Source organism: Arvicola amphibius, chromosome 6 (assembly GCF_903992535.2).
Source record: "Arvicola amphibius chromosome 6, mArvAmp1.2, whole genome shotgun sequence".
Classification (NCBI taxonomy): domain Eukaryota; kingdom Metazoa; phylum Chordata; class Mammalia; order Rodentia; family Cricetidae; genus Arvicola; species Arvicola amphibius.
Window position 1 is genome coordinate 77,242,474 of NC_052052.2, and position 24,273 is coordinate 77,266,746.

The 24,273-nt window shown below is 38.2% G+C and overlaps 1 protein-coding gene across 1 annotated transcript in view; it reads left to right on the plus strand.

Annotated features, from left to right (window-relative positions):
• Brinp1 (BMP/retinoic acid inducible neural specific 1) overlaps positions 1-24,273 on the plus strand; it is a 133,499-nt gene that overhangs the window by 86,706 nt on the left and 22,520 nt on the right. The window contains exons 5-6 of the mRNA XM_038335301.1: positions 12,379-12,615; positions 17,022-17,244. Coding sequence (XP_038191229.1) covers positions 12,379-12,615; positions 17,022-17,244 — 460 coding nt within the window. The remainder of the gene's footprint in view (positions 1-12,378; positions 12,616-17,021; positions 17,245-24,273) is intronic.

Genomic DNA, 24,273 nt, shown 5'->3' on the forward strand with positions numbered 1-24,273 from the left:
ATGAGCTTCTAGAGTTGGACACCATATCTCTATCATGTTCTCCACACTTGTAGCATATAATACAGCACTTGGCTTCATGAAAGTAGTGATTGAAAGAACTTTATTATAGGGAAAAATTGAGGTTTTCTATTTTTCCACATCTTCTATCACCTAGCACTGTGCTTGTTAAGAATGAAACACTGTGCTTGTTGGAAAGAATGAAAAGAAATAAAAAAGCATAAGTATCCTCAAGAATCCTAAATTTTGGAAATGAATCTAAAACAAAACATGCACAGAAATGGGCAGTCCTGTAGAGCCATTGTTCTCAGATGATGTTTTCAGCCTGTGTATTTTTTTAAGTAAAGCCCTTTATGAATACTTGCATTTATAACTACTGAGATTAAGTTAAAGTAGATTTAAGTATCAAGTTATAATTCTGAGGATGAAGATATAGTTCTGCTTATGAGAACTGAATCTAGAGTAATGGGTAATGCTCTGCATAGAAGAGAGACCCATGGTCTTCTGGGAAACATAGCCTTTCTAAATGTACCTTCATTCAAATGTAATTTCTTGATACCAAATAATGTGCAAGATGACAGAGAAATGCAGAAGATGAGTGCATCTCATGTTCAGGGAATCGTTCAGAATAAGAACATGAACATAATAAGCACACATAATATAATGAAATAAGTGCTTCTGGGGAAATTTGAGATATATACAGGTTATTTTACCTTCTTAAAGAGTGCCTTTCTGAGGCTGCCTGTGACCTCTAGAAAAAGAACTGCAAGCACAGCATTGATAGGAACACAACATCGTTAAACACAAACTCTGTCTTTTAAAAACGCATATCAAGTCTCTTGACATCCCTCAGGTAGCTCCTTAAATTAAGATATATGCTTCCCTGCTCCCATATCCACCCTTCCTATATCCCAAGCACCCCATTCCTCCGAGCTCCCCCCCGTTCTCCCCTTCACACTTTTCTCTCCCCATCTTCCCTTGGCCCAGTCTCGCCCAACCCTCAAGTTCCCAATTTTGCCTGGCGATCGTGTCTACTACCAATAAACCCGTCTCTCTGAATGTGGCCAACAGCGGGGGCTGACTGAGAAGCAAAGGACAATGGCTCTGGGCTCTGATTGTTCTTCATGGACGGGCTCTGTGGGAGCCTTCTCAGCTTGGTCGATCACCTTCCTGGACCTGGGGGGAGTTGGGAGGACCTTGGTCTTAGCATAGAGTGGGGAACCCTGATGGCTCCTTGGCCTTGAGAGGGAGGGAGGGGAGGTATGGGTGGAGGGGAGGGGAGGGAAGGGGGAGAAGGAGGAGAGGGAAGGGGGAGGAGGAGGGGAGGGAGGGGGGAGGAGGAGGGAAGGAGATGGAAATTTTTTAAATATAAAAAAAATAAACCATGAGGAAAAAAAAAAATAAAACCAGAAAAAAAAAGAAAACTGATAAATTCAAATGTCTGCATATAAACAGAAAAAGCATTCCCCTCTTCTGCATAATTAAATGTTTTATTTTAATGTGTGTATAATGTAAAATCAATAAATAATTACCACTGAAAAAAAATAAAAAAAAATAAAAACGCATATCATGCAACTTTATAAAGTGTTGCTTATTTAACTTAATTTTTATCCTCATTAATGTATGATTTACATTTAAACAAGTTGACTCTTAAGTGATATTGTTCTATGAATTTTGACCAACATATTTACCCATGTACAAACATGATATAAAACAGTTTGTCCCATTTTTATACATAGGAAGATTTGCTGAGGGGAGGAATGATCAAGGAACTTGAATATCTTTATTTTCCAAAGGTCATTTAATTAATAAAATCTGGATGTAAAATTTAAAGAGAAAATAACTTGACATGTGCAGGGTATAAAAGTAGACAGTCTTCCAGGTCTTCTTTCAAAGAGGAATGGGTAAGATTAGAAGATTAGAAATTGGAGACATTCATTAATGCAAAAATCAAACATCATCAACCTTCTGCTTATCATGTTTGGTTTGTCATGAATTCTGTAAAGGAAGCTTTTATTAAATTAAATAAATTTCTTCCTATATATGGTTTCAAGAGTATTTTTATCTTGAAGTTTCATGAAATTGCATTACAATATGTTGACCTTTTGATTCTTGTTGATTTTGTTTAGATTATGATTTTGTTTTCCATATTGAAATAGTCATTTAGATTCATGTCTTCTCCTAATCTATACTTTCACATAAATCCTTTTGTATTTTAATTTATTAATCATTGATTATCTTCCTTACTGGTGATTAGTTCCCAAAGATCAGGGACAGTTGATTGAGTCCTTTGCTGACCAATCCTAGAGTCTGCCTGAGACATAATATATGATAAAATTTGTATAATAAAAGGAAGAATACATAATAAAATCATGGAAGTTGAAACAAATCTTAATAGTCATCTCATATAGAAGGTTGTGAGCATTTTCTTTTGAGATCCAGATAGTAACTTTTTTAGTTGTTCACACGTGGCCTGCATTGCAGCAACTCAATTCTTCCATATGTACAATCTTTCTTTAGAACTTATTCCTAAGAATAAGCTCAGTTTCTGCTTGATCTATTAGTCATGTTATGCTAAGTCCCTTATGCGTCTCTATGGGCTACACTATATTCTGTCAACAAACAATTCCTTAGTCTCAATGGTTTGCAGAGGGGAGTGCTTCTTAATTATGATAGATACAAAGTTCAGTAACATTCCTTTCCTCTGGTGCTTCTTTATGGAAGACTGCTGGTCTTGTGACAAGAGAAACTGATTGATTCGTGTGTTGTTTCTTGTTGTCTTATTTTGGAATTGACATATTATTTTGAACTTGTCCAAAACGTTCTATATGAATATGTTAAATTAAGATGTTGGGATTATATCAATGAGAGGATTTTACAGGGAAGGGTGAAACATGAAGTAATGATAACTCAACCTACTACTTGACATCTGATAGATCAATCTAATGAATGGAATTCAGATCTTGCCATTAGGTTAAATGTTTCCCCGTGTTATTATTCAGCACTGCTTCTATTCTTCAAAGGCACAAAGTTTTTTTTTTTTGTTTGTTTGTTTTGTTTTAACCTATCAAGGAACTCTGGTTCATTACAAACTACTGGTTGTAAAATAATGTAATCATATTTTCCTGTAGCCTACCTTTATTTTTTCACTTAAGGATTCAAAATGTATATACCACCAATATCCTACAGCTTAGATGATGGTCATCACAAACAAATCACATTTCTCTTGGCAGGCTTTGGCATGTCCTAATTCCTGCATTGAAGGAGTCAGAACCCACCCTTTTCTCCCCCAGGTAGCTGCCTTTCTTCATTTCCCAGAGTGTAAATGACCCATCACAGAGACAGGCCTGAACTTCTGAATGAGATCATAGCCTTTTCGCCCTTTCTGCACAGTTTCACTTGGTGAATTATTGTCTTATTTTCATTCCACTCCAATGAGCTGTCAGCAATGGATACTGTAATTCACAGCAATAGAAACACAAACAGATGGGTAATTGACCTGCGTGCCTTCATTACACTGGAGTTCAGCATGGCTGTGTAAGCCATAAAGTCCTTTATCTGCCAATATGAAATCCCCTGGCTTTCAGAGAGAAGGGGATCAGACTCTTGTTGTGCAAAAGGTACAGTCCTTGCTGTTGTTCTTGCTACATTGTGCATTTCAGAAATTGACAGATTTGACAGATAGAACTTAGTTTGTACAAGACAACATCTGGGACTCCTGTAAGGCTCAGGGATACCCACAGATGGCCACATTTGATACAAGGACAGAAGAGAAAATATTTATATGCAACCAAAATAGAGCCTGTATTTTCCCTCTTCCTCTTGGCACTGTAAGAGATCATGAATTTAATAGCAAGTGAAATGGGTCAGAAAGAGAAATGTCAATCAAATTATACTGGCTTAGGTAATTGGGATACAGAAAAAAATAAAGCAAATGTAAAAAATTGCAACACATGATGGTACCTTAAACAAGACTTAGAATCATCCCAAGTTGTAACTCTGACCCGTATTCGATCAATGTCTGCCCTGTGTGGTGGCATTTACAGCTATTCTTTGTCCGTTCACATTATGCTCAAGCTTCAAGGCCCATTCTAAAAGCTAGTGAACTGGCTCAGCAGCTAAGAATGCATACTACTCTTGCAGAGGACCAGAGTTTGATTCCCAGCAATCACATGATGCCTCACAACTGTCTGTAACTCTTCTGACCTCCACAGGCCCCTGCATGCATGTAGTGCACATATACACATTCAGTCACATGTACATACAAATAAAAATTAAATAACATAAATGATGAAAAACCAAGTTCATAATCAAGTCTTCCACAATTGCTATCTCCAATCTTACTGTCTTGCACCTTAAAATAAAACAATGAAATGTTCACTATTTGTTACTGTGTTAAACATTGCCAAGCACAATATTGCTTTAAAGATTTAATCATCTGCCAATGTTCCAAATTATTTACTATTGAATTTTGTGCCTTAGTTTTAAATCAGCAAATTCCTTTTCTGATTTTGTTTGTTTTGTTTTTTGAGATAGGTTTTCTCTGTATAGCCCTAGCTGTCCTGTAACTCTCTCTGTGGATCAGGTGGCCTCAAACTCAAAGATATCTACCTGCCTCTGCCTCCCAAGTGCTAGGATTAAAGACGTGTACCTCCAGGCCCCATCTCTGTTGTTTTAGAGATGGAGGAGCACATATTAAATGTATTAAAACTTTTTTTTAAAATTTAGCAGTACCACATATAATTTTTGAAAAAGAGGGTGGGACTAAGAGGAAATCACAAGAGCAAGTCTGGAATCAGAAATGGGAACTGGGATACATCTGTTGTCTTTAGTGAAATGTCAGCTTATGTTGGATCTTCTTTCCAGAAATTACATGTTCCCTGGAACCACTGACCATGGCCAGCTGAATCAGGTTCCTGATTGATAAAACAATACTAATGATGTGTTGCTCTTCTTAGAAGATTTGAGATTCTCTTCACATTCCTTTGTTCCCTAAATGTCCCTTAACTCTTGAAACTCTACAACTTTTGGATATCCATTATTTTTCTGTATCTTGAACTACTGATTCATGGGGACAGGGGTTTTCACCACTGTTTCTTTAAGAATCGTTTGTCTACTAAGGAGCTCAGAATTCTCATCTGTGCCATTCTTGCCTTCAGATTGTGTCTAAGAAACAAGAACATTTTTCTCCTTTAAGTTTGGAGGAAATAGGCTTGTGTTAATCAGAAAAAGAGGTGAGGACTAGTATGGTCTCAACTGAAATTCTTCTTAACTGGGGCCACTGTTTCCACTTAGACTATTCTTCCATTAACTCCCAGCCCTACTTATCCATCATTAAACATTTTCCAAGGAGGACTCTAGCTTGGCTCTAGCAATGGTTAGTACTTTGAATTGTAATAAATGAGGGAGACTTCAGTCTTAATGCACGCTTAATTATGCCAGTGCCTTAGAAAGCCTGAGTTATCCCAGATGCCAGAAGGGAGGTAGCATATTCAAAATATATCAGTTTGTCAAAGTCTTAGCACTTTGAGTTCCAGACACCATGGGATCTGCTGAGGATCCGAACACTGGTAAAAGCAGATAGCTGCCCTGTTACCAAGTACCCACATGTACCTGTCTCTGTGTTTTTATTATTCATGCTACACATGGCCTTTCCTTGATGTGTACTCAGCAACTCAGTGAGGGAGTAAGAATACCATGGTCTTCTTGGACTTCTATGCTTAATCTCCCAGGTGACCCATCTCCTAACAGAAACATTCTCTTAGTAGTTAAGAATTCAACAAATGGATTTGGGCAAGACAGATTTTTGGCTTATAACATTCACATTGTGAGTTTTGTGGTATTTAGTCATTTTTCTTCCCACCTAGCTCTACTCTACCCCTATGACAGGCCAAGGCAGATTTCTTTATTAAACAATGATATTCACAGCCTACAGAGGGGAATCACACATCACCTCCCCTTTTCTGTTTAAATAAAAAGAAAGGTTTTAAGACAGAAAAATTGCATATAACAAAACAGGTATCAAGCAAGAATTACAGTTACCATATTTATATCTACCTTATCTTTTATCATAACTAAGGAAAACTATATTATTACCATCTATTGTTCAATTGAATCAAAGGTCCCAGAAGGATATAATATTACCTAAGTAAACAGGAAGAGCATCATAAGCAACTTCCAAAACTCTAGAAATAACAGAGACATCTCACTATCTGGACAGTCACCCAAAGTTCTTCTATAATGTTGCTGGCACCTATCTTCAGCCTACTGACCCATAAGTATCCGGAAGACTTTTCCATGAAGCAGGAAATTTCAAAGACAGTTCTGCCTATTTTGGCAGTTTGTCAGTCACTTTCTTCTGCATCTTAAAGAATGACTGGCAGGAACCCTGAAGGACCACCTCACCTTCTTTAATCAACTTCAGCAGTTATGTTTTTGTGGGTCCCACATGTCTAGTACAGAGCAGAACATCAAGCATTCCAGGCAAAAGGAATTTATTGCCCAAATGGCTAATAAATTCCATGAGGAGCCTCTTCGATGTCCATCTTTCTTTTGAAGTAATTGGTGCTGCCAGAAGAATATGTGTCTCATGTCATGAAAAGTCCTAAGTTATTAAAACATTTTAAATGCCATATTCTATAGCTCTTTGAAGTGGTTGAAGAATACCTATCTATCTGAAATATATCTCTGTACATCTAGAAAACCCAATTAACATGTCAATAAATTTGATTATTATATATGACAATATATTAAACTGTATTTCTTAAATTTTTAAATGAGCTGCACAAACACAATACCTTAAGCAAGAGCAGAAATATATATATTTTTGTTTATATATATTTATATATATAAACAAAATTACCTTAAATTTGTATCAGTAATTCAAGATTCATACCAATGAAAAATATTCATATCTATATCATATCCCCCTTTAAACATAAACAAACATTTATAAACAATCATTTAGGGAACTGGGATATAGTTTTCTTCAAACTGTTTCCTGCTTTTTGTTGGGCAAAGCATTTTGTGTTTACAGCAGCCTTTCAGAGGGTTTTGGTCTATCAAACCACATTCATCTGGAAGAAATCCATAGGTTCTTATCTTCTGAGGAATCAAAGGAAGAACCTTTCTTCCAAAGTAACATATCCTTTGACCCAAGTTCTGAAGTTAAGATAACTTTATTTGGGTTTTACTTAGCAGTCCATACAATGAAATGTGTCTGTTATGTAACTCTAACATTCAAAAATTTAAAAAACACAATAATATACATAATTTAGACTCTATGTATATTCCATCTTTACATGGCTCATTTTTCTTACTCTATTACTTTTTCTACAAGTTTAATATTTTATTATCTTTACCCTTTTAATCTGTGACTACTTGTACTCTTTTATATTGCATTTACTTTCTCTTTACTCTTTTTCTTTTCTCTCCCAACCCTATGTACATTTTTTAAACACACTGTGACTCATTTGGAGATTTTTTATGTTTGGATCTGTCCTACTGTGTATCTGTAATCCTCTTTGGTTTTAGACAGCTTCTTAAAATGCAAAATAGCTTGGCTAAGACTAAGGCTGCTTAGCATTATGGCTCCACCTAGTCCAACATGGCAGAGGCCCCTTCGTTGCTTCTGAGAGCCATTCTCTCCGCCCCAGATTCAGGGTCATGTCACAGCAGGTCTGTGTTACTATTAAGCAAGTTGTATAACTCTGTTCACAAACCGCATTTAAATGCTTGATCTCCTGAAAGAGCCAGAGTTTGTGCTGGCAGCACAGCACAGGAAGCTGCTGTTTCAAAAACTGTACATTTTTGTTTTGTTTTGATTTGTTTAATTTTTTTGTTGCTACCGCTGAATCAGAAAGACTTCTCTTAAAGGAGCTGTGACACACTGCCTGCCGGGATTCTATCAGGCTTCTATCAGGCTTCTATCAGATTCTATCAGGCTTCTCTGTCTGGCAGGGCTACATGACTTCTCCTGACTCCGCCTTCTTTCTCCCAGCATTTAGTTTAGTTTTCCCTACCTAGATCTGTTCTGCCCTGCTATAGGTCCAAGGCAGTTTCTTTATTAACCAATGGTATTCACAGCATAGAGAGGGGAATCCCACATCACTTCTTCGGGAGGATGAAGAGGAGAACTGATAAGTATCAGGAGCCTGAACTGGGCTTGGCTTAGTTTATGGATCAGTAGGAAACATATAGACTCTTTCCTTCCATAATATGTTTTCTTTTTTTTTTTTTATTTTGGAAGGTGGAAATCAAACAAATTAATAGCATAATCTACGTTATCACTTTTGAGGCAAACAGAAGTGGCATTTGAACCAATAATGTGAAAAGATCTATGTTTTAGGAAAAGGGTGACAGACCGAGATCTGAGGAAGATTTATTCTAGACTGGATAAAACAAGAGCAAAGACTACAAGAAGAACAAGAATCACAAACAGGAGGGACTCTGCCCCTCCAAAGGGCAATGTGTATAATGTGATGTGTGTAAAGCCAAGAATATTAGGAGATAAGAAAGGCAAAGCAATAGCAATACAGTGTGCCGCAGTAAAGGAATTGAGGGATTTTAGCACAGAGTTTCTGCAGAACACAAAGCACATTATGAGATGTATGGATGGATAATGAGCTTCTGCATGGGGTGGGTGCAACTGAGAGGGATGAGGCAAGTGTCAGGAAAAGCAGGAAGTCTTCTTGGATATTTTCACCTGCCTTTGCATTGCACACATTCTTGATGGCACATCACAACACTGCCCTTCAAAGTACAGCCAGATTTGAAAAAAAAAATTAATGAGGTTCAAGGGAAAATATTCCATATGTTCAGCGTGGGCATGGTGGTGTTCAAATGTAACACCCAACCATCTCTTTCCTGAGTTTGTGAGGAAAAATGTACATGCTTGGCAATAAAAAGTGGCCTTTTCACTCATTCTCTCAGTTTCCCTCTCTCTCTTTCTCTCTCTGTGTGTGTTGTGTGTGTGTGTTGGAGAGGGAGTGTTTTGGGAACCGTGGAGATAGACTATTCCACCCCAGCCGGCAGCTGTATATCTTTCAAAAAGGGCTTCCACAGGCCAAATCCCCCTCCAAATTATTTATGACTCCCATTGAAGCTAGCAGGACTCAGGCGCCAATCTAGGGGTCAGCAATGGCCTTCTTTGTTGGACACAGGTCGCTGGGAGACGACGCTAGCTGTGACTGCTGTGTGAACCTCCGCTGCCGTAGAAATGGTTGTGTAACTTTAAACAGTAATGACATTTTGCAGAAAAGTGCTTTTTAATTGCTATGTCTTCATTATTCTCTTTTGAAATTTGCCCAGGAGATTCTGCCTCTGAGACAGCTCGGCATGTTCTGAGTTTCCATTTTTAAAAAGCAGCCAGTGTTCTGTTTCAGCTCCTCTGAGAAAACCCCCAACCCTAAATTTCATCTGTTTTCAGTTGTACTAAATGGGGTAGGTAATACTGCCTTTTGTATCCTTGCCAAACGGAGAAATGGTTTGATGCAATTTTCTAAAAATGCTCTCCCCAAATTCCTTTTGGGTTAGGACCAAGAATAGAATATCCTATCTCCTACGAAAGGGAGAAATACAGTGCTGAGGTGACTGTAAAAATAGGACTGAGAATATAGTCAGTAGAGCTCCTTTAAGCAACAGAAACGTAACCCCAATCCATAGACGCAGTTGTCTATAGGGATCAGCTAAAAATAAATGTTGCTTTGGAGGAGAAAATGGTGACTTAAATGAAGTAACTCAATAATGCACACTCGAAAGAACTGCAAACTTGCTTCAGAAAGGACTTTATACTTTGTTTTCCCCCGTCTTTGCTCCTCTGGATCACCTCCTTCCTGTATAGAGCCCTTGTGCCTGATCACTTGCTCTCATGTCTTGCTCAGTGGTAAGGATTTTTTCCTATTTTTCACACCAAACCACTCGCCAGCTTCATAGGTTTCCCAGAATGCCTCCTAAGTGATGTCATGCACACCATACTAAACATTCTTTGGCTTCACCAGGCAGGGAGTCTAAACCTGTCTCCTTGTGAAAGCTGTGCAGAAAATTAAAGATTCACTTAGCAATGTACCTGCCGCTATTCTTCATTTTATATGCTGAAGATTTTGTTGAATCTTTAAAAATTTTATCAGAGGAAGGAAAACATCATCATTAACAACATCTCCCTTAGCAGCAGTTTGTTCACATCAAAAACTGGAACTGGGCTGACAATATGGCTCAATGGGTAAAGGTGTTTGCTGTCAGGCCTGATGACCCAAGTTCAAACCCTAGACCCACATGATGGAAAGAGACAGTCAAGAGAATCAACTACTGCAAGTTATCCTTCAACATCCACATACATATTGTGGCATGAGCTCCAGAAATACATCTATAAAAATACTCAAAATAAGCAAATTAAGTAAGTAAGTACATAATTAAAAAACGAGAATTAATAATTAAGGGTGTGTGTTTGTGTGTATGTGTGTATATGTTTATGTGTCTGTGTGTATGCCATAAAATGTTCCATACAATTTACTGGCATCTTTGCTTTTGTCCTCTAGATACAATATAGCTACTACAAGCATCTCCATTTGAACATAAGAGAAAGTGGATCTTTAGAGAGAGTATACATAACTTTTTTGAGCTGATTTTGACTTGGAACCTATTGTTAGCAATAGCCAGCTCAACACGTGGATTGTGCCCTCATTCCACAAAACTACTGAGACTTGCTCACATCTCTTTCTCACAGGGCCCTCAGCAAATTCTACTGTGTGATTTCCATATGAGTACCAAATGGTAGAAAACAAAATCAGTGCATATATAACCATAATAATGGTATGCATTACATATAATCTGAAGGAATAAGACAAAAGCCTATAAACATAACTGAAAATAGAAATTAAAAAGAAAGTTTAAAATGCTATATTTATTTACAAAATCTAAAGTAAGTGGGATTGAAGAGTAATCCTGAAGCATATGTGACAAAGAAATAATCATCTGAAGAAGAATATAGCCCCTTTCTTTACATAGGGAGAGGTAAAGCCATTGTTCCTATATATGCTAGAGGCTAAAACTATTAGGAAGCCCAGAAAAAGTGAATGGGATTGTTTTGGATATGAGTTGTTGTTCCAAATTTCCTCTTCTTTCTGGCCATTACAGGCTGAAGCACCCACTTAGCTGATGTTTCTAGGTTCTGGTGTGCTGCTTTGACCCAGAGAAACCCCTTCATCTTTCACTCTAAAGATTAAGACTCTAATTATTTAAATATAGAGAAAGTCATAAGATGTAGTCAATGGTTCTCCTCATATACCCTTGGGCTAGCCACTTTGCCTTCGTGTTTCTTATTGCCTTCCTCATTCAAGTGAGCAAGAGAAAAAGTTTCTGGGATTTTTTTTAACCAATGGTTTGGTTTTATAATGCATTCCCTATTCAGTATTTCCCTTCAATTATATCATTCTCACTCTTGAAAAACTTCCAGTGTGTATTCAGTGAACCACATGGTAAATACATGATCTATAGTCTATAATAAATTCTTTCCTGCTTTCTGTCCTGAAGCTCTCTCAGTCAGTTTTCCTACCACACCATACCCTACCCATCCGAGTTTGTTTCATATAGTGGGAACTCCCAGGCACAAATATTATATTGTCACTTATTCTACTATTTTTATAGTATTTGCCTCTTCTATACTCTTCAACACGTCTACATTCTTTCTCTTATAAAAATTGTCCTGTGTCTGTTTTTGCTGTAACCCCCGTTAGAAAGATGTGTGCCTACATCTGTCCCCGTTGATACCGCAAATATGCTTTATTAAAAAAGATCTGCTGGTCATGGTCACATGTAACTTTAATCCCAGCACTTAGGAAACAGAGGCATGTAAATCTCTGTGAGTGTGAGTTCGAGGCTTTTGTGGTTTACATAGTGAGTTAGAGGACAGCCAGGGCTATCTAGAGAGACCCTTACTCAAAAGATAAAACAAAACAAAATAAAATAAATCTTCATATGCCTACTGATCTCGGGACATATTTTTCATAACTAGAATTTATAAACATTAAGAAAGGAAAAAATAAAGTATATAACTATAAACAATAATGTTATGCATTTAATAAGAGTTTCTTCCCCAAATAAAAAAAATATACATCAGAGCATCTCCAGTCTCATTACTAATATAACATATCAGTGTTTATATTTTACAGAGTGCCAAGGTCATGGTCTCAGACGTTGAATCTTAAGTGATGAACCTGAAGGTCCCACTAGCGTGGCCCACCTCTAGCTAAGTAGGCTCTGAAATATTCTGCTTCCAATGCACAGAGAGAAACCGTGCAGTGATGGATTTTTGTTATTTTTGGAGGCTTTTAATAAAACACCTTGTTAACCTTCTTATTCTCTTTTCTTGCTATTTTTACCCAGGTCTTCAGATAATCTTCCCACAATATCTGCAAGAGAAGTTTGTTCAGTCAGCTCTGAGCTACATCATGTGCAATGGTGAGGGAGAGTATGTGTGTCAGAACAGCCAGTGTCGCTGCCAGTGTGCAGAGGAGTTCCCACAGTGCAACTGTCCCATTACCGACATCCAGATCATGGAGTTCACACTGGCTAACATGGCCAAGGCCTGGACCGAAGCTTACAAGGACCTGGAGAATTCAGGTACACAGAAAACTAGCATGAATTATCCTGGCCAAGTAAAAACTGCTGTGAGGGGAAATAGAATAATGGCACTGTTTCTGCTGGAGCGTTTGGGGTCAGGTGTAGCAGTAGTCCTCATACAGGAAATACACATTTAGTTCCATAGAATGAAAAACAGTGTGCATCATAAAGCATTATGCTTATATGATACATATCTTCTCTGCTGGACTCAGATAACAAAGTAAGACTGAAAACACACCTCTGCAGAGTGGAGAGTCAGAGGGCATTGCATAATTTCCTGAGTCTCTATTTATGTGTGATAGGTGTATATTCACCATTGTGTACAATTATGAATTAAGGAATGAGCACACTTAAGTATATAAATATATAGGTCTGCCTATATTTAATATATATGCACACACATAACTGCATATGTATATATGTGTTTTATGCATCTATAATCTTGTAGATACCCAAGCATTACACAGATTATCAAAACTGAAAGTTACTTTTCTGATTATTTGGCTATTTTTTGCATTCACTGGCTCAGACTAATGAGCTACAGGAGAGAAAAGTCAGTTATCCAAGGTCATGAAGAGGATAAGACCTAAAATTAGATCTTCACGTTCTTGGAGCTTTGAATTCTGTAAGAACTGAATTATGTAACCATTGTGAGATGCAAATGATCGTGGCATTTCAAGTGTCCATGAATGAGGATGTGGAGCAGATGGCACAATGATGAAGAGATAGAGTCATTGTGGCCAGTAAAGTCAGGGGTGGCGGTGCTAAAAAAGAAAGAATTCTAATTGTCCTTCTGTGCTTCAGAGAAGCAGTTCTCAGATTAGCCAGGAGTGAAAATCCCATAGTAGATTAGGGAGCAGAAGCATAAATGCACAAAAAGACTGACATTCAAAGGGGAATCAACAGAACCAGATTCTTGTTATCACACAGAGTTGAAGAGAAAAGGGAATGAGATGAGGTCTAGGACCTGTGCTTAGAGTTGCATATTAGATAACTTTATGGTTGTTGGTATCCTTCAACTGAGCTAGAGCACCCAAGAAAGTTTGAAATCAAGAAAATGTACTCAGTTTGACAGAATAAGTTTGAGTCCTTAAGATTTCCACGAATCATGAGACAGATACAGTAAACTTATAATTCATATTTTAACATCTATTAATTGAATAAGCTCATCAGTGTTGTGCTCCAGTTTTCAAAACAACTTTAGAAGCCTTCTGTCTGCTACAACTACATGAAATGAAGTGTCATGTGCCTTTCCAGGGAGCAGGAAGGACAAGACTCAGAATCTTCCTTGTGGTTACATATGTGTAAAGGACAGCACTGGTAATGGAGCTCTGACTCCAAGCCCAGTGTTCACAGCAGTCTTTTCAGTTTAGTAGTCCTGGTCAACCCTGTAGGCCTGAGCTCCCTCATCTGATAAATGAGAGGTCATGTTTTCATTTTGAATCTCTGAATTTATTTAAGTCTTTAGTCACAAAACCCTTTGATCAAACAAATTTTTACCTCAGAGCCACTGTGTATCATTTAAAAAAAAAAAAAAAGCAGAGTTTCACAGAGCGTCACTTAAAACATCTGGTTACCATGAACTTGAAATCCCACCTTGCCAACAGAGGATCCATCAGCATTCTGTTCCTGCAGGGTCATACAGCTTGGATGAAATTGCTCTGTTTGTTTATGAAGCTTTATCCATTAGTCCATTTTAAATTCTTGGATCTTTAAAGCAGAGAGGTCAAAATAGAGGATATTATAGTGATTCATGGCCTCAAACAAACAAAATGCATTTGACAGAATGCTTTTGCAGAGAAATGCTACAAATTGCTAAAATTCCTAAAGAAATGAAGAGTATCTGCATCAGTAATAAGTTCTAATTCCAAAAGGAAGCTACCGTGAGTGAGTGAGTGAGTAATGGGGCAGAAAGGGAGATATTGCAGAATAAGAAAATGGCTAAATAGTTTGTCTTGCTCTTTCTCTTTATCAGGTATACCTACCCATGGATCTCCTAGACATACCCCTCTGAAACAGCTTCTCATTTAATATAAACCACCCTACTGTTTTATTCTATTTTTTAACTAGTCCTTAGCCTTAATGTCTCTACTCCTGAAAGAGGAAATAATGGTTGTGGCTTCTTTGATGGCTTCACAATTTCTGAATTTGGAGTAGATACTGTTATACAAATTTGACAGATATGTAAACTGAGATCTTGAATGAGTGAAGGTCCTTTAACTCTTCGGTGGTCAGAATAGGATGTGAATTCTTATATATTTGAATATCTATCACAAAGTTTCTAAAGGTCTGATTCAGAATTTTTGTTTTTAACAAATTTTCTATTTTTCCCCCTCAATGCCATCCTCCTTGTGTTGGCATTGAGTTTAATACTTTGAGTGAACAAAATTCTCGAGCGAGGCTGCAGTTTTAATTGAACTGGCTACTGGCCACTGACCCTGTACAAGTTAGCTACCTGTTTTGTGCCCAACCTCTGTAGAGTGGAAGTACTACAGATATACATGTCATAGTTTCCTGTGAAGATCATTCATAAGTTTGAAGTGCTTAGGACTGGATTTGGTATTTGTTGAAACTCATGCAACTTCTCCTTATGTAAATAAAGTGAACGTATTGACAGGCATGAAATTTCCTTGCATTTTTTGTAGCAGAAAATAAAATTCTTAGGCTGCAACAATGACTTTTAAGCTTTTACATGCAAAATGATCCATATATGCTTCATTTTCCCAGCAGATGAAAATCAAAAAGAAAAACACAAAAAAAAAAAATGCAGTGGAGGATGGTGTGGCTGAAAACGTGTCTTGGCAAATAAGAGCAGCTCAGGTTTTATGCTTGCCTCTTGAGGCTCTTTGACTGTGTTATCTTTAGAAAAATCACTTTGTCATTCTGGATTTTAGTTTCCTTGCTATATGTATGAAACAAGAAGGATGAGCTGCTAGGTGATTTCTTAGTGTATCAAACTGCAGTCTGAGATGGTGCTCAGAAACTCAAATATTAGGAACTAGGGCTGAAACATTTACCGAGGGACCCTTCCCATCTCTTATATTGTTTTTCCGCACTGGAGATGATGTTACATGGTTTATTCCAGGACTTCAGATAATAGTTAGATCCAGAGTACAGAATTTCACTTTCTTCAGTTTTCCATCTAACCTCTGTAACACATCAAAGAGAAAGATACAGTTGGGTGCTAATATGTTTTTAACACCACTCTGGGTCTAGTAAAATCCTGTATTTCAATGAGAAATAAGGCACTTGGATTTGATCACTTAGCAGGCAGCAATATCTGACTAGAATTCATCAACATGGTTTTCTTTACATTTACTTCCACAGTTACAATTCTACCAAAAGCCTGCAACACTGATTTTCTATGTAGACCAGATAAATCCTTTCGATTCTTAACTTGATAATAATAATTTGGTTCGAAAGCACTGTTAATAATGAATATAGCGAGAATGTATTTTATCTGGCACCCCAATACTGGAAGTCTGGGGAGATATATGCTAAACATAGACGCCTTATACAGAAGATCTGCAGTAGAGATAAAATGTTAGTTAGCACAACAGACTTTAGAGTGTTATACTGACCTCAGACAAATCGCAGGGTCTTTCATTGGCTGAGGGAGCTAAGTGTCAGGAAGGAATTCAGGATTGACTAAAAACTGATTTGCGTGTTTCTTTTTTCTTTTTCTTTTTTCTGGGGAAGACTTTTTATCCCTTTCTTAATATTCCTTAATTGTCTCTAGTGCTTTCTGTATGGTTGAGCCTTTCTGGTCTACCCCCTGTCCACTTTGACATATGTGGTGCTGTCTTCGTTCAGTTCATATTTAGGTGAGACTGGGTGTAATTTCTGCCATTTCAAGGAGGCAATCTCCCTCATCTTCTGTCTCTATCTTTCTGGCCCCTCTTTCTAAATGTTTCCTGAGCCTTGGGTGGGGTAATAGTTATGTAGTTGTATTCACTGAGATTGGGTTCCACAACTCTGTATTCTGATTATTTGTGAGATTCTCTAACAGTCTTCTGTTACAAAGACCAGTTTCCATAATGAGGGTTGAGGACTACACTTATATCTGAAGATGTAGAGCTAGGATCCTCTGATAAAATAGAACATGCAGCATTTGTCTTGTTGGGGCTGAGTTACCTCACACTATAGTATATTTTCTAATCCCCTCCATTTATGTGAAAACTCCATGATTTTGTTTTTCTTTATGCACAGTCATATTCTCTGGTGCATATATACCACATTTTCATTATCCCTTTGCTGGTTAAAAGACATTTAGGTTGTTTCTAATTCCATGGTGTTATAAAGAGAGCAGAAAAAAATAAAAAGACAAAGGAGGAATTAATTTTAAAGAACTTCAGATGTTGGCAGTCATGCTTACCTCTTCTCACTTGGCTTTTGTCTCTTGTTAGATGAGTTTAAGTCATTTATGAAGCGTCTCCCAAGCAACCACTTCCTGACCATTGGTAGTATCCACCAACACTGGGGTAATGACTGGGATCTGCAGAGCCGTTACAAGCTCCTGCAGAGCGCCACTGAGGCTCAGAGGCAGAAGATACAGCGCACAGCCCGCAAGCTCTTTGGTCTCAGCGTGAGATGCCGCCACAATCCCAACCACCAGCTGCCTAGAGAGAGGTATGTGCTCCTACTACATCTTTGCAATGCTTCCTACCCCAATTGCTCTATGTCAGCTAACACATTCTCCTGCAGTAGAAGGACATGTGCTACAGGTAGCATATTTGGGACTCTTTAAGCAAGGTAGTCAATAATACTCTCCAACAATGCTCCTGATTGCATTTGATCCTTACAACACTGAATTCCACACGCTTCTTATAAACACCTTTGAACTTTTGTATCTATGGCTTCTCCACATAGAGTTTAACTAATCTCAGACGGAAATTATCCAGATAAAACTGTGTCTCTACTGCACATGCTTAGATGTGTTTTCTAGTCAGTTTCACCTAAACCATGTAATGCAAAGAGTCTCATTACATGAAGAATTACAAGTACGCTAAAGATGATCCAAAATACAGAGGAAGATGTGCATGGGTTGTCTGCAAATGCTATGTTCACTTTATTAAAGGATTTGCACATCCACTGATGTGGCATCTGTGGAAAATCCTGAAATCAGTTTCCCAATAATAACAAAGGACATTGGACCACGAAGTTCAGCTTTGCATTGTTTGTGCTATTTCTCAGCTATCTGACTGAGAGAGGCTCCAACACTGGTCCCAGCCACTATATGGTACCATTTCTCTTACTTAAAATGTAGTATCTATAGAGTTTAAAAATACTAAGTTAGGAAAATGTGCATCTCTTCTTAATGGTAAAGAAATCAGGCTAACTAATTAACCAGTTAATTTAGGTAGCTGAGGGTCTTTGATCAGGAGCTAGAGTGGAGTAGAATAAATGTTGTACCAACTGGTAAAAATTTTAAGGAGGATCATACAGGCCAGTCCCGTGAGTGCATGATTTTATCCAGAGATCCAGTACCTCCTTAAGTTCAGAGTTGCTTCCTCTGTCTAGTTTGGTCCCAGCCTTGCCTTGTCTGTAACACTTACTTTAATAGCCAGTGGGAATAAAGAGATGGGATTTACCCTTTTGTGGAATTCTCACATTTTCTCATGGACAATCAACGAAGAAACCAGATTTCAAATTTGCTTGGTCAAATTCCATTCTTGGCAATTTACGATCTGCAGCTGTAAGTTTATTTAGTAGTCTCTTCAGGGTTGCTATGAGTTTGTTAAAGGAGGGCAAGAAGGCAAGTTGGACCATAGGGGTGAATTCAGGTGTAGAGCCTAATTCAGGGCAGTTCATCCAGAGCACTTCTCTTTCTGTTTGTTTCTTATTGGAGGGAGGATCTTGCCTTTTATGTCATTCAGAAGAAGAAAATCTACTTTATAAAAAAGATTAGATAAGTTTGGGGATAGAGAGGTAGCTTAATGTTTCATAGTACTTTTTGCTCGGTAGCATTCAAATTTTTGTACCGGCAGAGCAAGGTAAGCATCTGCAACACACATGTAATGTTCACTCTAATCAGGGTGGAAGCAGGAATGGCGAGATTTACTGGCCGCTATCCTGGCTGAGAAAACACAAGTCTCAAGTTTAGGGATTCTGCCTCAAAGAAATGGGAAAAGAATGATTGAGAAGGGTAACTACTTTTGGCCTTTGTATATATACACAGGTATGCACACCTACCTTGGGTGGTATACAGGCACACACACACACACACACACACACACACACACGTGCACGAACATACACCTAGAAAATCAAGTCAGATGTACATAGCATGGTCTAAGTTGGCCACATAGTTGTTTTGTGTTTGTGTTTATGTGTGCATGTGTGTGTGTGTGTGCACATATTCATTTTCTGATGTACAATCCAGAAAACTGAAGTTCAGAGGGGTGAAGTCACTAGCCCCAAGCTACAGCTACACATAACTGGTTCACAAATGAGGCTGATTTCTGTGCATATGGAATATGTGGATATGTACAAGGACATTTTTAATTACCACATGGAATGATATTATACAGGACAGTCTCTAAAAAAAGTATCTGGTTGCAAAAGTCACTGAGAATGAGATATAACCTATATATTACAAAACAAAAGTCAAAATGGCATTTAAATCTATAAGCCCCTACTTGTTCTCTGTAATGTCTGTTGCACTAACACACAAGACAGCAAATAAAAAGCATTATATTCTCGACAGCTCAAGCTGCTTATTGCAATCTGAAACTTTCTCCTCACTTTTTCTACACTCATATCTAATGTTGCTTCATCTGTGAAGTCTTTCCTGATTGCATACAAAATGCTCCTAATTCTAAGTTCCCCTTTATGTGAAAAATAATTTTTTAAATGCACTTCGCTCTCTTTCCCCCATTATGTCATGTATCCTTATATACTAGTGTGTGTTCATCTTTGTTTGCCCCAGACCCTCCAATTCTAAGTCCATTCCATTGTTCCTACTTTGTAATAACCACTTTGATAGTGAAATTGACTTTTTTCTGTCAGTTACTGATGTGTTGCTGTTCTGCTGAACCACGGACTTGGAAAAGGGTCTGTTCACAAATTGACTTCCCTGTTGCATGCAGCAGATGCCCAAGCTGCCACCATAAGGGAATCTCTGAAGTAGAACCATTCAGATTTATCAGGACTGTGGCAGGTGACCAGCCTTAGGCACTATTTGGGGCTCATAAATGAATACAGTCCACAGTGCTATGAAAGATGGCTGTTACAGGAGGACTGGGGAAATGTTCAGTTGGGAATCAGAAAATAAAACTTTCCACAGATGGATATTAGTTTGTCAAGGATATTTTAGACAAGTCCTACAGATTGGGTGACTGAAATAGTAGAAATCTATCTTCTTATAATTCTAATATCTAGATGCTTAAACACGGGCTCTGGCAGGGTTGTTTCTTTTGAGAACTCTGTGCCTTGTCTCTTCCCTGTGTTCTCACATGATCTTTCCCCACATACATGTGTGTCCTCATCTCCTCTGCTTAAGGATCACAGTCTCGCTGGATTGTCATCTATCCTAATGAACTGCCTCTGAAGACAGTGATGTTCTTCAGTACTGGGAAATCAAGAGTTTAACATATGCATTTGTGGGGAGGCTAGATAATCCAGCCCATAACACTCTAAATCAGTGGTTCTCAACCTTCTTAAAGCTGTGAACCTTTAATAAAAGTTCCTCATGCTGTGGTGACCCCCCAGCCATAAAATTATTCGGTTGCTACTTCATAACTTCAATTTTGCTATTGTTACGAATCACAGTGTAAGGAAATCTGATATGTGACCCCCAAAGGAGTCGAGAACCATAGGCTGGTTGAAGATCACTGCTCTCAGGAAAATGATTTGTGTCACATCTTTAGAGGAAGAAAGCATTTGCCCTAAGACTAACCAAACAGATGTAAACCTGAGCCAAGTGGTCAATGTTTAGCCGTTACAAGAGTGCACATACATCTTTTTTGAGAGTCACTGAAGAAATTCCAAGTTGAAAGACACTGGAGAAGCTCACATTAATTAAATGTGATAAGAAATCTGCAGAGCATAGAACATGACTGACATACTGGGTCTGGAGAAGACACAAAGGGAAAGGTGCCAGATGTGCATGAGAAGGGGCAACAGGGAGCCTGAACGTAAATGGTGAATTTGACTGTGGCTTAGCATTTATTGGTGAGGCTGTAGGATCTTGGAAAAGTCACTTCCTTGTTTAGAGCTCAGGTTTCCAGAGCTGTGCCTTGAACTTTGTTCTGCTTGTGGAAGTGGCCAGGTAGAGATCCCTAGAAATATCACAATGCTCCTGGGATCTTTAAAGAGAACTCTGGGTGTTGTCCTGCCCTCCTTAAAATTCACCTGCATCTTGACAGACATTCCTCCCACTCTTGCTAGGAGTGTGGCTGGAATCTGCAATTGACAAGTCACTTAGTTATGTTTATACATGGAGGAATAAATACTGCTACTGCCGAGGGTGGGAACATACAAAAAGAGGCTCTGAAGCCTTCCCAGGGATCTGAACTTCCTTGGCCTGGCTGTGGGCTGCTTTCTGACATCTGAATCAGAGGCTTTTAATGAGTATTTCTCAGACTAGCAGGGTACCTCTCTGCCAAAGAGTGGTGTCAGACAGAGGTGATAGCAGTGAGAACCTTGAGCCACCTCTAGCTGAGCAAGTTGATGTTTGCAAATGAACTGATTGCTCGGCTTCAATTTGTCTGCTTGTTGAGCTCCATAGGAGTTGAGTGCTCTGAGCAGGTGCTTCCGTTGCAACAGGTGCCACTGAGATTTTTAGTTCTCTCACAGAAGGGTGGCATTGAGACAGGATGGGGGAGGGAAGAGCATAGAACATTTACTGTACACAGATAGGTCAGAGTGAGGTCTGACAGCCATTTCCTAGCCATCGGGTTTTGTGTAAGTACCTGTACCTCATTTGTGGTACTGAATAATAATTGCCATTAGGTTAAGTATGAGGATGAAGATTTTTAAAATTTAAACGTCTAGTAAATTATTTGACACTAGTCAAACACGAATTAGAAATCATTTAATATGTAAGATCTGTGTGCCTGGAAGTCTCTTTTCTTCCATGAATTAACTGTTTCTCTCATCACAGTTTCATGAAATAGGTACTGGTACTATTCTTCTTTTACAGATAGAGCCACTGGGGCATAGAAAGTTTAAGGATATGCCAAAAAAACCTCCCATTATTATTGATGTTTCAAGTATGTTGTTTACATTTTAGTGAAAGGTTAACTATGGGTATTTAGAAATTGACTTGATGAAAGTTTATTAACAGGCTATTGGGCAGAAGAGATGTTTTGGCTATCACTTGATGCAAAATAATCTACTCCAAAATTTAATGTCTCAAGGCAGTAAATTGTCACCATTCATGTGTAGGTCAACTTGGTACATTGGAGGGCTATCAAATTGGCTGAGGCCAGTGTCCTTGGGTAACTTCCATCTGCGGACCTCCAAAGTAGCTGTCTCCCATAGCTGGCATTGAAGCTGATTGTCAGCTGGAGGCTCAGCTGGGGCTGTCAACTAGAATGCTTACCCATGTCCTCTACATGTCATTTGTTATTCTTTAGCATGGCAGGTGGGCTCTGAACAGAGTACCCTGAAAACAAAGGAAGTACTAAGATTTCCACAGCCTAGCCTTGACCGTGACAAAGGATCACTTGCATTATATAATATTGCATTGAATATTATGAGGATATTCTAGAGGTGAGACAAGTCACAGATCTCTCCCCTGTCTCTCTTCTCCGTTTCACATGCTCTGCTTCATTAGTAGGATCTGAAGAAAGAAGGAACCAGTTCACTGGCAGGACAGTATAAATCCACCACAGTATCCTCCCAACTTCATATGAAACCTCAATCATGATGGGAACCTCATAAATATTTGGCTGAATAATGACCAGCAACCATACCCTGGAGTTGGTATGGTTGGGCCCCTTCCCTTTCAGTAAGCACTGGATCTTGAAAGCGAATGTAACCTGCTCATTTCGACATTTCCATGACATTGGATACAATAAGCATGCCTAATTTGGAAGGCTGTCAAATCTGGGAGAGTCTTTTTTATTAGCAAATTTTGTTCTTTCATAGTTTCATAGTTGTACATTATTTTGGTCTCTCATTCTCATTTCCTTTCTGTCCCTACCAACTTCTTCTACTTCTCATGAATCTTTTTTCTTGTTCACTAGTTTTAGCTTAATTTAGTTTCCTACAAAATTTAACCAGAACCATCTATGTGATCCTGAGTTTACAACTAACCATTATAACCTAGAGGCTCACTAGTGGGCACTTAGCTAGATATCGTTCTCCCTTGTCCCAAATCTGTTGGTTGCCAACAGGGCAGAAATGTGGTAAGACTCCTTGAGTTCTTTGCCACCTCATAGCTGACTTTTGGAAAGAACTAATACCTGTGGGCTCTGCATTATGCATAGTTTCCATGATTCATGGCTGCCATGGTTTTCTGTGTCTTGTTTAGAAGATAGTATTTTACAGCCCCTTTTCCAATTCTACAGATTTTGCATTGTCTCCATCTCCTTCTCCAAAATGTTCCTTGAACCATACAGGGGTGGTGTAAATTTCTTCCTATGGCTGAACACTTAACCATTGTTTATTCTCAGAATCTTATGGAACCACAAATCATTGCAAGATATTTCTGTTTCAGGCTGATAATATTCTTTCTCTGTAGATATTAATATACATATTTAGGAAGGGATTTGATGATATGCCAATTGATCTAAGAAGCTCTCTAATGTGCTCCTAAATCATGGATTTTAGGCCAGATTTACCACATTAGATATAGGCCCTCTTTTGTTGAGTAAGCCCTCAAATCAATAAGAAAGTAATTAGTTATCTCCATAACAGTTATGGCACCATTATGCCAATAGACATATCTTTCCTGGATGGTTGTTCTTATAGTTCATAAGATTCCCAACTGTGTTGTGGTGTAATTACCCCACATCAGCCTGAATAACACAATGGGATTAGGTGCTATGAAAGACATTGACATTTAGTAAAATTGAAGATCAAAGAAACTACAGCAGATATGGAGAACAAAATTATTAATAATAATAATAATGACAGCAATAGTATAATAATAGCAGTAGTACACAATAAAGCACTTAAGATATTTAACAAGTGGGCATGATATAGCAGATAACAGAACTCATTATGTTCATAGCATCAGACTGTTTAGGTCCAAATCCCAACTCTGTTGCCACATAGTGACTTTGGGATGAGTTACTGTCATCTTTGTGCCTCCATTTTTTTAAAGATGTAAAATGAAGCTACCTACATCATAAGACTGTTTAAAAGATTATTGTTTTTTCCCACATTAAAGAATAATAGCAACCTTAGTAAGCAAAACTGTCAAGACAAGATAACACTGACATTTTACCTATTAATTACTTATAGCATCATTATTACCCAATAATACTGAATGCTGGTAGGTAGTAAGGACATGGTTTGCATCTTATTATCTTGCTATCTCTAGGGAGTAGGTGCTATTGATCCATTTTATAGAAAAAAAACTGACACTTCAAGAGATATAATGTATCTTAGATAAACTACAACTGAGCAGAAGGTTTAGAATTATCATGCAGGATACCTAAATTGCCTAGATAGAAAAGTTTCTTTGTCAGATAAGGAAAAGCCCATATT